The 14,929-nt window shown below is 41.5% G+C and overlaps 1 protein-coding gene across 1 annotated transcript; it reads right to left on the reverse strand.

Moving 5' to 3' along the window:
* Nucleotides 1-3,396: 3,396 nt before the first annotated feature.
* On the reverse strand, nucleotides 3,397-4,206 carry LOC132890174 (transmembrane protein 271-like). The gene has a single exon (XM_060926964.1). It carries the CDS (start codon nucleotides 4,204-4,206, stop codon nucleotides 3,397-3,399), a length of 810 nt encoding a protein of 269 aa, XP_060782947.1.
* Nucleotides 4,207-14,929: the final 10,723 nt, after the last annotated feature.

Raw genomic sequence — 14,929 nt, forward strand, 5'->3', positions numbered from 1 at the left:
CCTTTTGATTAGCTCTGTTCAATTGGATTGAGAATGGTGACTATGATGGGCAAAGTTTCACGCTTTCTTTATAACCATTGAGTGAACCCTTGTGTCCTGTGTATAGGAGGTTGTCATCCTGGAAGGGAGCACTCCCATCAGGATACAACGTATAATTCATCGTAGAATACTGATGATCATTTAGAAGAACTTTGAATTTGCAGTGACCCCTTCTCTCCATGGGACAAGTGAACCCTATGCCAGTAAAATCCCACAGCATAACAAAGCCAATAGATTTTCCTACAATTTGTCATGAGTCTATAGCTTTCCAAACCCTCTTCACTGGAGCTGGACCACTGGAAAGAGACCAAACAAATGATAATGGAATGAAATGAAGCATGGAAAAGCTTACTTATAGGGTTTGGATGAGAAGAATAATAACTTCATGAGGCCCAGCACTAAATCACCCACACCTAATTGAATTGCAGAGGAACAGCAAAGTCATAAAAGTAAATTGAGCAAACATGTTTCATTAAAGCTCTGATGGGAGCTAAATGAATTGAGTCTCTCAGAATAAAAAAAAACACTTTGCAGTGTTGCCTCTAAAAAGGAACCCAATCACACTGAAAGGCAAATACATTATTCCATCTGATGACTCTGTGTTGTTTTAAAGACAGCTCCTGAATTGTGTTACATATTTAAAGAATTGCTCCATGTTGTACTTTTTTCCAGCTCTTGCTACCCTCATAAACCATGCTCACTGCAGCACCCACTAATGGATATAATCTATTCCTTATTTTCTACCTTGTTCCTTGCCAGCATTTCTCACTTTCTGCTCCTCCCTAGCTCTCCTTTGCCATTTCTTCAATGTTCCTCTGTGTCAGGTGACAGAATGCAGTAATCACAGTAGTAGAGTCGAGACCTTGGACAGCATCCAAAACTGTCTGTGTCACACCAAGTTCCACAGCAGAAAACCCCTCAGTCTGGCTTGGATTACAGTCACACTTCTACAGACAACAAATAATGTGTCTCTTACTGCACTGAGAAGTAAAATCTAGAAAGAAAAATGTTTATGGGATTTGGCTACTACGTCCTATGTACTTCACTAATAAAGCGTTTCATACATGTAAATGGGTGCCATCATGCACCAGAATACAGAAACTCAAACAACTGTACAGTATATCTCTTTGACAATATACAAGAAATGATATAAAATGACATTTAATTACCAGCTTTGTCACATACTGCAATCGCATTAACGTGTGACTGTTTATTTATAAAATTATATATGCTTTGTAACAGATACCTGATCTCTGGTGATACAGCAGTTGTTTCTCATGTATTAAATGTGGACTCATACTGCAAATATGCAAATGAAGAGCCTGGCAAATTCATCTCAGGGTTTGACAGAGACATATTTAGGGCAATTAGCAACTTCCTGCAATTGGTAAGGTTATTTCGCTCATTAAAAATATAATGAATTTGACTCAGTGATTTGCATGTTAGGATGAACAAAGTAATCTCTTTGACATTTATTAAGCAGCGGAAACAATGACCCTGAACCCATATAAGAGTATTACAGTGCAAAATACGTCACTTCCATATGCGCCTTCATCCATATGCTTGTCTGTGTAAGATATATAGTCGGAGAGTTGAGTTCATAGATCAACACCTGGTGTTTTTTTTTCTAAATGAATAAGTGTTAAATTCTGAATTCAAAAACATTAAACTTAGTATTTAATTCTAAGAGAAAAAAAACCCCTCAGGCATATACATGCCAACAATAAAATCAAGCAAGCATTTTAAAATTCTGTCCTGCTGTCTTCAATAATAGAAAACAGGAAGGAAATTAAGCAAAATGGAAAACTGCATTACATTTTGTTCACATTCGGTAGCGAAATTAAACCATTTTGAGAACATGCCATAAATTATTAGAAAGTCAAGAAGACATTCTAATACACTTTCAGGAACATATAGGCCCATTCCTAAATCACTGCAGCTGATGTGGCTTGAAACATTTTCTCACAGTTGTCTAATCCTCTACTGCTCCCTGACGTTTAAGTGGTTGACAGTTATCCACCCCTTGCAGGTGCATGACAATTCACACGTATAAAATAGATCGGTTGCAATCATAGATTACATTTACTGATTATTCACCAAGGCTTTTGTGCAAAAAATTGCTTAAAAATTCAATGTTCAGAAGCAGGTATTTTTAAAAAGATTCTCACAAAACATCCAAGAAGTAGCTGTCAGGAGATTTTGTTATTTGACCTTCACTAAATAAGTTAACATTTTACTTTGATAAGGAAACTATGGGACCAAATGCCACACTACAATGCCAAAGCCTACATGATACCGTGTTACTAAACAACATGAAGAATCCTCGGTGAAGCTACGGTATTATCACAATGCCCCGATGTGGACATCCAGTTAAGTGTAATCCATCTTACCTTGTATCATGCATGGGAACATCAAAATCATTCTTTGGCAATGGCATGAGCACCATTCAGTTTGGCAACACTGATATATGAACTTTTGTTGACCGTTATTTTGCTTATAGAATAACTGGAAAGCTATTTGCCCTTGCTGCAGCTGTCAATAGGTTTTTAATTCATCTTTGAAATATCAGTGCCAAAAGGAAAATGTGAATCAATATTAAGTGCACTTCGAGTATAAAACTGATGCAGAATGTTATTGTTTTTCATCCCTCCTGTTCTTCAAAGGCATTCTTTTATGGCAGCTGTTTATATAGACATGAAAGCTTGGGCATTTTGCATTTCAGTGTTTACACAGAGAAGCACAACACCACAGGTGTATAATGATATTATTCCATTTCAGAACTGCTGCAGCTTTCATTCTAGCCTTAATGCAGGCTGTAATTACATCAAAGAATTGCATCTCCAGTCTGTTTAGATATAAAAAGAAAAAAACCAGGTGAATTTCAAATACCTGTTTACTCATAGCCTAATTGGCAAAGTAGGCCAAAGAACCGCACATCTCTATATGATTAATTTGTGAAATAAGATTTTTTTTTTCCTTGATATAATTTGCATGAAATATCTACGTCATAGAAATGTGAATATACTTTTTTATTCATGAGTCAAACGGAAGAAATATGACAACAAAACATCAATGTTACGTACAATCATGTTTAAAACAAGCTGCTGAAAAGTCATTAACCCTTCATGTTTATTATGATCTGAATATATCTCTTACCATTTCAGTTCAGTTTTCCTACCGGCAGTTCACTGAGTGTACTCACTTCCCATGAAAAAAAAAAAAAGGAAGCAATGTGTGAGCACAGTCAGGTTATTACTGAGCCGAGAAAAGAGAGACGGTGATACGCGTGCGTCTGACGTCCGGGGCCAAATCGCCAGTGATTGTCACTGCAGGTGGTTGTGTAACTTTGTCTCTCTTTTAACACTCTAACGCTTTGTTCCTCCTTTCTCCGGGGAATATGTCTTCGTATGCCGGCGGTGAGTCGTTAACGGATGGGTAGGAGAAACCGTACACGTGGTGGAGCTCGTTTTGGTCAGGCGCATAGCCTGGCAGTTCGATAGATGGATGGCCGCTTTTCCGTGCCTCTGCACCGTGTTCTCGCGCTTGGGAGCCGCACATCGCGAGGCTGATATAAGAGACCGACCTGAAGTCGGCGGCCACGGTGAGCTCGCGCTCCTCGGCCAGCAAGACGGCGCGCGCGCTGCGCCTGTGCGCGCGGCGCCTCCGGTAAAACTGCGCCGCCTGGTAGCGCTTGATGACCACAAGGTTTACCAGACCAATGAGGCACTCGAGCGCATTAAGCACGGTGGACGCCACCAGGCCGCGCTGGTAATCCTTGAGGCGCCTGCATGCAGCAGGTACATCCAGTGTGTCCAAGCAATAGCGCGAGTACTTCCGTTCCACGAGAGACACAGCGTCACCGTCCACCACTGCGCCCGAGAACGCCGTGAGCACGCCGAGCAGAAACACAAGAAGCCCGAAGAGGAAAAAATTGCGACACGCAGCTTTGCCCCTGCAGCAGAGCAACGCCATGCCCAGCAGTGCCTGTCCGAGTCCGAGCAGGATTCCAGAGTAAAACGCACCAGCAGCCGCGCTCAGTTGGAAGTGCGCCTTCACTTTGGCTCCCAGAGACAGACACTCGAACCCGACCACTGCCGCGCTCACGGCGCACGCGAACAGCAGGCTGCTGGAGACTACGGCGCACGCTCCTTTCCCACTCAACTTCATTATAATCCTCCTCTGCCTCGTCCGGCCCGTCACCCTCCTTCATCCTCCTTGGTCCTCTTCGCCAGCTCTTCTTGAAGTGCCCTCACACTGGGACATGACTCGCCGGTAGCTGCTTGGAGAACGGAGGATGTGCGGAGCCACGTGCCGTGCCGCCGTTTCCCACCGCTTCCCCAACGGATGAATAATTGATGGGCAGGGCGCGCTCCTTCTGCGGTAACAGCCGCCCAAATCCAGCTTAAAGGTAACGATTACCTTCATGACCTTCTCCCGCCATCCACTTCTGCAGGGCTTAGTCGTGAAGACCGAGAGGAAAGACGCTCCCTTCCGCTCTTACAGCCCTTCAGTGCGCGCCGCCGCAAGCGAGCGCACATCAGTGAGACTGACTTTCAGTCTGAGCTTTGAACTCGCTCCACTCCGGCTGGCTGCAAACTCGAGAATGCGACACATAGTGATGCTTTCTTTCACTGCTTCCCCATAACCTCGCCACAGATGCTATTATATGCAGATGATCTTCTCACTAGAAGCCGGTATAATATTGCTATCAGTAGGAATAATGTTCAGAAACAGATTTAGGCTATTCTAAACAGAAAGAAAGTGATGTAAAGTTCGACTACGATTGTGTTAACACTTGCAAGGATGGCAAGTGAAGATAAAGTCTGTATCCCTGTATATGCACTCTAAGACTATATGTCGGGGATTTGCAGAGCTGTGTGAGCTGTCTATGGTACTGAAACACTGCTTAGTGGGTTTCAGGCGGAGCTCAGATTGGTTTAGGGAGTGGCTAATGCTACTTCTGTTTTGCTGGCATGATAATTACGTTCACAAGCCTTCTGAAATCTAAGCGATGAGGTTTTACATAATTTTATGAACGAAAGCCTTCTGTATCCAGCCCTATTTTGGGGTCTACCAAGGTTTTTTGTTTGTTTTTGAACAGCTCTCCAAAGTTTAAACATTTTTAGGCTTCCTCTTTTGAATGGTCCATCATGGTCTTACGCCACATCCATTCATCTATTATCTGTAGCCACTTATCCTGTTCTACAGGGTCGCAGGCAAGCTGGAGCCTATCCCAGCTGACTATGGGCGAGAGGCGGGGCACACCCTGGACAAGTCGCCAGGTCATCGCAGGGCTGACACAAAGACAAACCACCATTCACACTCACATTCACACCTACGGTCAATTTAGAGCTACCAATTAACCTAACCTGCATGTCTCTGGACTGTCGGGGAAACCGGAGCACCTGGAGGAAACCCATGCAGACACTGGGAGAACATGCAAACTCCACACAGAAAGGCCCTCACCGGCTGCTGAGCTCGAACCCAGGACCTTCTTGCTGTGAGGCGACAATGCTAACCAATACACCACCGTGCCGCCTTACACCACATCAGTGCAGGAAAACACTTTGAAAAAGATCTGACAGAAGGACAATTCAGGCCGTGAAAGCACGTTTGAGGGGAAAAATATGCCCCGAATGTTTCATATTTTATAATCCTGTGAAATGACCAAATGTGCATAATGGCAAATTGTTTAACATTTTTCCAGGCCACAGAGTAAACCATTTTTGCTAACCTATGCACAGAGGACAGACTGACAAAGCTTGTACTCCGTCACTTTATGAAGTACATCTACCATGTGCGCATAGAGGAGCCATGGATGTGTGTATGGGAGATGGGAGGATTCTGACTGTATAAGAACATCACTTGTCTGATCCCACAAAGGAAAAATGTTTTGTTTTTTATTAAAAAGAATCAAAAGCTTAGTTATTGAGGTTAAGGTTAGCATTAGATTTAGGTGTAGGCTTAGGATTAATTAGCTGCATTCATAATTATCCATCCATCCATCCATCCATCCATCATCTGTAGCCACTTATCCTGTACAGGGTCACAGGCAAGCTGGAGCCTATACCAGCTGACTATGGGTGAGAGGCGGGGTACACCCTGGACGAGTCGCCAGGTCATCGCAGGGCTGACACATATGGCCCTTTTCCACTACCCTTTTTCAGCTCACTTCAGCTCGCTTCAGCTCACTTCAGCCCGACACGGCTCGCGTTTCGACTACCAAAGAACAGCACGACTCAGCTTGCTTCAGCCCTGCTTAGCCCCTAAAACTCGCACGGTTTTCGAGTGGGGCTGAAGCGAGCCAAACCGAGCCGAGTGAGGCTGGGGGCATGAGGAGACATTCCCCTGTGCACTGATTGGTGAGGAGGAGTGTCCTCACATGCCCACACACACCCCGCGAGCACGCTGGGATCTGTAAACACCGTAAACCCGGAAGAAGAAGAATTACGAGAATTTCTGAAGCCTTAAGCGCCTCGCCTCATCTATACGCTCTTGCCAGTATCTGTTGGCGTTGTCGGTGACAACAAGACACAGAACCAAGACCAGCAACACTAACGACTCCATGTCCTATTGTTTACTCTCCGGGTTGTGAGACTACTGCTTAAAAGATCACTGATGTCACTGTTTGCGCTGCTTAACGACATCACGTGACGTCCACCCACTTTCGCTAACTCCACCCAATGTGTCCACCCACTTCCAGCCAGCACGGTTCAGCGCGGTTGTAGTCAAAATGCAACTCCAACAGCCCCGCTCAGCTCGACTCAGCCCAACTCAGCACGGCACGACTCAGCCCAACTCAGCCGCGTTGGTAGTGGAAAAGCGGCAATAGAGACAAACAACCATTCACACTCACATTCACGCCTACGGTCAATTTACAGCCACCGATTATCCTAACCTGCATACTTTTGGACTGTGGGGGAAACCGAAGCACCCGGAGGAAACCCACACAGACACGGAGAGAACATGTAAACTCCACCCAGGAAGGCCCCCATCGGCTGCTGGGCTCAGACCCAGGACCTTCTTGCTGTGAGGCGACAGTGCTAACCACTACACCACCGTTCCACCTGCATTCATAATTTTGTCAATGGGATGTCCTTACGAGTATAGTAAGATAAACATGCATGTATAAATATCACTCTCAAATTAAAATTAGGATAATTCCTTCAGCCTTTCTATTTCAGCTTTCTGCAAAATGCAAGATTGTTTATTCCTTTTGATGAACTGTTTTTATTTATCGACCTAATACTTTCTCATTAAGCAGTTTAAATTATACAGAGAAGCTCTAATTTCAGCTATAGCAACCAACAATTATTCCCATGAGGGAGTTAATCACAGCAATTAAGCCAAGCTGCAGGTGTCAGCATGTTTCTGGCTTTCCTCAGGTTCAGGCTTCTTAGTATGCAGCAACTGTACAGTGTTCACAAAAGTGTTCCAGCTCCAGTCTTATACACACGTCTAAGATGGCACACTTTAGAGTAATTATAGTACAGATTTGTTTTGTTGGTACAATTACTTTTTGTGTAATGGTACAGGGAAGCTCCAGAGTAAACACAATCATTACAGTTGCAAGCTGTTTTCTACCCCGAGAGATGGAGGGGGAAACGAACCGAGTGAAAACTAGGCCTATGGTACTGAATGTCAGTGAATCATATCCATTTAATCATCTCAGCTAACTAGTGATGAACACACACACACACACACAAAATGTACCCAGCACTTGTATTATTAAATTGATGATAATCTGCTTTACAGTACACTTTTCTGAGAGTATCATCAGTACGCACATAATACTGACCAACTCACAGAAACAAGAAACTGGTGAGAAGATTATATTTAATATATTTTCATCTTATTGTCCAGACCTAAATCAAGTACAACAGGGATTATAATCAATGTGCTCAAACAGATTAATCACCATTATGCATTTTGTCATGAATATCTCAACTGCAGTCACATTTACATGGATCAAAATATATGCATATGGTCATATGCATATATTTGACTTACATTACCATCACATCCATCACATATGGATCATGTGGGACATTTTGAAATACTTTAGCTATGACAAACTCGGTAGATGAAAAGTTTACGAGAAAATGTCAAACTTAAAACAAAGAAGTTGGTTTAACAGCTCGTCGCAGTTGGTGTTTTGTGAGTCTGATTGCAAACGCTAGTTAATAATTCAGAGATGATGTGGTAAACTATGCACTTAAACTATGGAACATAAGGCATGCATATACAGAAAGCTCTTCTTGGCAGCAGAAATGGTGAACAATATATGCAAATGGGTTAAAAATGATCTTTAAAATAATTCTTTGGAGAGTAGGATGAACTAGTGAAGGATTCTGGTCTTGTAAAGGTATCATTTGAGGTATCATGAGCAAGCATTTAGCCTGATCAGTGCATTGTTGGTCATGTTTGCTGCACCAAGCAAAAGATATGCATACGGTCATTATAGTGAAAGCAGATACTCTCACCAATGTGTACCAAATAAAATAAAAAAAAAAAAAAAGAAAAGAAAAAAAAACACACATTAGCTTAGGTAATGTAAGTCAAGAATCAGGCATAATGACAACCAAACAAAGCTCAAAAAGAAAGGAAAAAAAACTTTAATCCTTTGACTTGGTAAATTATATGGCCCAATGTTTGTGGACATGACCATCATACCCACATGCACTGCTTTTTGAGCATACCATTCCAGACTTAGTTTTCCCCTTGCTGTTATAATAATCTCCGCTCTTTTGGGAAGGCTTTCCTCAAGATTTTGGAATGTAGTTGTGGGAAGTTGTGCTTATTTGTGCTCATGAGTGAAGTCGGGCTCTTCGCAAGTTCTTAGACTCCAACCTTTGCAAACTATGTCTTCATGGACCTTGCTTTGTGCTCAGGGGCAGTGTCATATTGGAATATGTTTGGGCCTGTTAGGTCCAGTGAAGAAAAACAGCGTACAAAAACATCCTATGCAACTTTGTGCTTCAAAGTTTGTGGCAACAGTTTGGGGAAGACCCACGTATGGGTTTAATAGTAAGATGTCCACAACATTTTGGCCATATAGTGCATCATATTCCACTGTTAGAAACCAAAAAATGTTGGAAACTTTTCTGAAAGGGAATCCCTCTGCTGCATGATGCCATAAAACCTTTATAAGGTGTAGTGGTTAGCACTGTCGCCTCACAGAAAGAAGGTTCTGGGTTCGAGCCCAGCGGCCGACTGGGGCCTTTCTGTGTGGAGTTTGCATGTTCTCCCCGTGTCTGCATGTAACACCCCCCCCACCCACCCACCCCCGCCTATAGTCAGCTGGGATAGGCTCCAGCTTGCCCGTGACTCTGCACAAGATAAGCGGTTATGGATAATGGATGGACTCCACCTGGAGCATGAAGCAAAGAACATTAGTGTCATTGAGCCTTTTCCTTCACATTGTAGAGTGTTGACATTCATGCAGTAGTCTTAAGGTCCCTAGAGGAAATGTAGTAGATCTGATAACCGAGAGAATAATCTAAAATTTAAAAAAAGAAAGGAATTTCCACATGCATGTGCAGTTACTCTATTTAGAGCTTTTTATGTGCTGCACTAATTCTACATGTTCTTAAGCTGGAGGGCTTCTTTTTTAGTATTTTCAAGTAAAACCTCTCAGTAAGCAAAAAACCATTAACTATTCAAAGAGAACCACAAAACATTGCCAATTTAGTAGTTTCTGACTTACTTTTAGTAACCATTATACTGTATCCTGGTCAGGGTTGTGGTGGATATGAAGTCTATACCAGGAACACTGGCCATGAGTTGGGAATACACCCCAAATAGGATGCCAGTCCATCACAGGGAACCATGCAAACATGCATTCATATACACACATTTTCACTCCTAGGGGCATTTTTTTCTAAACCAATCCACCTACCAGCAGGAAACCAAACAACCCAAATGAAACCCACATGATCATAGGAAGAAACTCCCCATAGATATTTACCCAAGCTCAGGATCGAACCAGGTACCCTGTGAGGTAGCAATGCTAACTGCCACTCCACAGCACCACTTCATGTTCTTGCAGCTATAAATAAAATATCTGCTCAGAGGAGAAACAATTATTTTTGTGGCACTCCAGGCTCTGTAAATTTTATGTAAAATGTATGTGGACTACTAACATCCAACCAACCTACTTGCTGCTCAGTTTGGAAAGCTCCCTCACATATGTATTGACATTACACTGTAAAAAATGATTTGTTGTTTTAACTTAAAAAAGTTAGTGCAAGGGTTGCCTTAAGGGCTGCCTTAAAATTTTGAGTTCACTGAAATTAATATAGTAAGTTCACAACAATTTAACTTACTATGTGAATTCCAGTGAACTCAAAATTTTAAGGCAGCCCTTGCACTAACTTTAAGTTAAAACAACAAATATTTTTTTACAGTGTAGGTATTATACAGTCCCCTCCAAAAGTATTGGAATAGCAAGGCCAATACTTTTGTTTTTGGTATACACTGAAGACATTTGGGTTTGAGATCAAAAGATGAATGAGACAATAGAATTTCAGTTTTTATGTCCTCATATTTACACCTAGATGTGTTAAACAACTTAAAAAATTGAGTGGCAGATCACCCAATTTTAGGTGAGCAAAAGGATTGAAATAGATAATCTTAAAATAAAGTAAATAACACTTATTATTTTATCCACATTCACTGGATATGAGCAATCGCACGCTCTGATTGGCTACTCTACTCCTAGGCTATCAGCTAATATACCATGAGTAGAGAAAAACAAAATGCCAGACTGCGTTACTGATCCAACTGAGGACGAAATAAAAACTCTACTTGAAAACAAAACCCCCAAAAATAAAAAAGCAACAAAATATGGAATAAAAGTATTTGATGGTAAGAATGTCTCTTTATTTTTCAAGAATTATTATTATTATTATTATTATTATTATTATTATTATTATAGCATCTCACAAATTGCTACCATCATTTCGCCATTCTAAGCGACATTCTAAGCAGAAATTATTTTGTCAGACATTTTGTATATATTTTTTTTATCGAATTTGCAAAAACTAAAAATGCTCCGTTTCTCAAACTCCAGTGAATGTGGATAGAATACAACAGTTATTCCACTCAATCTTGTCGTACATGGCTTATAGCCAACTCGGCGCTACGTACCTCATCGGCTATCAGCTCATGTACGACTCGATTTTGGGGAATAACTGTTAAATATTTGCTTGCATATCCCTTGCTTGCAAAAACTGCATCAAGTGATTGACCCATTGACATCACCAAGCAGGCACATTCTTATTTTGTGATGCTTTTCCAGGCTTGTAGCTCAGCTTCTTTCAATTGTTGTTTGTTTTGGGGTTTCTCCCCTCAGTCTCTTCTTCAGGAGGTGAAATGCATGCTCATCTGAGTTAAGGTAATGTGATCGATTTCACCAGCCTAAAAACCTTCCACTTTTTTTTTTTTAACCTCATGATGAATTCTTTTGTTCTGTTGACAGTGTGTTCTGGGTCATTGTTTTGCTGTATGATGAAGTCTTACAATGCTGCCTGTTAAGAAATCAGATGAAGTTGGATGCATTTCTCTATAAACTGGCAGACAGAATGTTTCTGTAGACTTGCTAACATCATAAGTGTCATCATCAATAAAGATTAGTGAGCCTATTCCAGAAGCAGCCATGCAAAGCCAAGCCATGACATTACTTTCACCATGCTCAACTGATGAGCTCGTATGTTTTGGTTCATGAGCAGATCCTTTCTTCTCCACACTTTGAGAGTGAACTTTTGTGGCTTATCTTTGTATTTCTTTGTGAATTCCAATCTGGCTTTCTGATCCTTACGGTTGGTGAATGGTTTGCATCTTGTAGTATAGCCTTTATATTTCTGCTCTCAAAGTCTTCCTCGAATGGTGGATTGTATTACCTTTATCCTTGTGTTGTGGAGGTTGTTGATGTTACTGACTTGTGTTTTTTTGTGGGTTTTTTTTTTTTTTTTTGGTGTGTGTGTGTGTGGGGGGGGGTCTTCACAGCTCTCATAATATTTTGGTCATCAACTGCTGTTGTTTTGCTTAACCAACCTGTTCAATGTCTGGCTGTTAGTCCAAGTGGTTTCTTTCTTTTTCAGGACATTCCAAATTGTTGTATTGGCTATGCCCAGTGTTTGTGTAATGGCTCGCATCGATTTTCCCTCTTTTCTCAGCTTCAAAATGGCTTGCTTATCTCCCAGAGACGGCTCTCTGTTCTTCATGTAGGTTTATCCCTTTTAACAACAAATGCAGTCTTTGCAGGTTAAACCCAGGGCTCAAACCAAGAGCAGACATTCAGAGCTATTACTGTTTAAACAATCAATCCAACAGGGCATATCTGGGCAACAAGAAACACCTGTCAATCACATCTGTGAGCACTTGAAAAATGGGTGGGTTCAAACAAAAGGTACAGTTTTCTAAGCTGTTTAACACAAATAATAAAAATGAAAGCTGAAATAAGAGAATAGAAAAGCTAAAAAGTTCCACAGAACAAATTGAGGACATAGCCATACCGAAGAGTTTGCTGTTATAGTTCAAGAATCACCAGTGGTTGTTGACAAAAGAGATAAGGGAGTAAGAAAGCAAGGTTGCTATTTCCCGAACCTCATCACACTCTCGCGTACTCTCTCTCTCTCTCTCTCTCTCTCTCTCTCATAAAAAGCATCAGGTTGCTATGGCAGGAAATGTTAGAGAAGGCAGAGGGAGACTATCATGTTCTCTTGAGTACAAACATATCAGTGTATGACAACTACAGCTGCTGCGCAAGATTCCTGGAAGAATCTCACAGGAAGCTGGAGAAGCTTTTCCTTTGTTCTCAAAACTTGAATATGCAATGAGGCTAGATATTCATGTGGTAATGATATTACACTAACAAATCCACCACTTGACATGCAGGTGACAAATGTAATACCCATAAATTCATTACATTATCAAAAGTGAGGAAAAATCAAATTTAAAATAGGTCTCTCTTCCTCTTTAAATGACAATTCTCTCTTGGATATTGTTAAAAATAAAAGGATGCTCCTAAGTACACATTTACTACCATAGTCGTACTCATGCACACACTTGTCCGATATTTTGACATTTGTTTGAGGAATAAAAGCACTACAACTTGAAATACAGCAGGAAACCAGAAACGTGCGGGATTTAATAAGGTTTTGAAATGAGGATCAGTGAACTCATTGGTATTCCCTCCCTGTGCTCGACAACAGATAAGGGCTTACCTGTCCTGTGTCATGAAGAGCTACATTTGTCACTCACTCACAGAGAGAGAGAGAGAGAGAGAGAGAGAGAGAGAGAGAGAATCAGGGCCTAGAGGCAGAAGTGTGTCCTAGCAACCATTGTTTCAAATATGTAAAGTTTTGAAATGCACTTAATATATTAACACAGACATTTGTCAGTAATTTCAAACGAACCCATCATTGCCCACACATGGATGACTGTTCTCTAGGTTTATTTTAAACCACGAAAGACCTGAGACTTGTCACATTGTACTCCGAGTTGGGTGATTGGGTTCTTGGCACACCCTGAAATTAATAATGGATTGGTATCATTTAGAGACAGAACATCAGAAATAATTTCTTATAGACTTTCTCAGATGAGTTTCTACCTCATTTACTTTCATATACAACCCCGATTCCAAAAAAGTTGGGACAAAGTACAAATTGTAAATAAAAACTGAATGCAATAATTTACAAATCTCAAAAACTGATATTGTATTCACAATAGAACATAGACAACATATCAAATGTCGAAAGTGAGACATTTTGAAATTTCATGCCAAATATTGGCTCATTTGAAATTTCATGACAGCAACACATCTCAAAAAAGTTGGGACAGGGGCAATAAGAGGCTGGAAAAGTTAAAGGTACAAAAAAGGAACAGCTGGAGGACCAAATTGCAACTCATTAGGTCAACTGGCAATAGGTCATTAACATGACTGGGTATAAAAAGAGCATCTTGGAGTGGCAGCAGCTCTCAGAAGTAAAGATGGGAAGAGGATCACCAATCCCCCTAATTGAGCGCTGACAAATAGTGGAGCAATATCAGAAAGGAGTTCAACAGTGTAAAATTGCAAAGAGTTTGAACATATCATCATCTACAGTGCATAATATCATCAAAAGATTCAGAGAATCTGGAAGAATCTCTGTGCGTAAGGGTCAAGGCCGGAAAACCATACTGGGTGCCCATGATCTTCGGGCCCTTAGACGGCACTGCATCACATACAGGCATGCTTCTGTATTGGAAATCACAAAATGGGCTCAGGAATATTTCCAGAGAACATTATCTGTGAACACAATTCACCGTGCCATCAGCCGTTGCCAGCTAAAACTCTATAGTTCAAAGAAGAAGCCGTATCTAAACACGATCCAGAAGCGCAGACGTCTTCTCTGGGCCAAGGCTCATTTAAAATGGACTGTGGCAAAGTGGAAAACTGTTCTGTGGTCAGATGAATCAAAATTTGAAGTTCTTTATGGAAATCAGGGACGCCGTGTCATTCGGACTAAAGAGGAGAAGGACGACTCGAGTTGTTATCAGCGCTCAGTTCAGAAGCCTGCATCTCTGATGGTATGGGGTTGCATTAGTGCGTGTGGCATGGGCAGCTTACACATCTGGAAAGACACCATCAATGCTGAAAGGTATATCCAGGTTCTAGAGCAACATATGCTCCCATCCAGACGACATCTCTTTCAGGGAAGACCTTGCATTTTCCAACATGACAATGCCAAACCACATACTGCATCAATTACAGCATCATAGCCGCGTAGAAGAAGGGTCCGGGTACTGAACTGGCCAGCCTGCAGTCCAGATCCTTCACCCATAGAAAACATTTGGCACATCATAAAATGGAAGATACGACAAAAAAGACCTAAGACAGTTGAGCAAC

The sequence above is a fragment of the Neoarius graeffei genome, chromosome 8 (genome assembly GCF_027579695.1).
Source record: "Neoarius graeffei isolate fNeoGra1 chromosome 8, fNeoGra1.pri, whole genome shotgun sequence".
Classification (NCBI taxonomy): Eukaryota; Metazoa; Chordata; class Actinopteri; order Siluriformes; family Ariidae; genus Neoarius; species Neoarius graeffei.

What these genes read in the sequence shown, in the direction of transcription:
- LOC132890174 (XM_060926964.1), bottom strand. Translation starts at nt 4,206, where the DNA reads ATGAAGTTGAGTGGGAAAGGAGCGTGCGCCGTAGTCTCCAGCAGCCTG.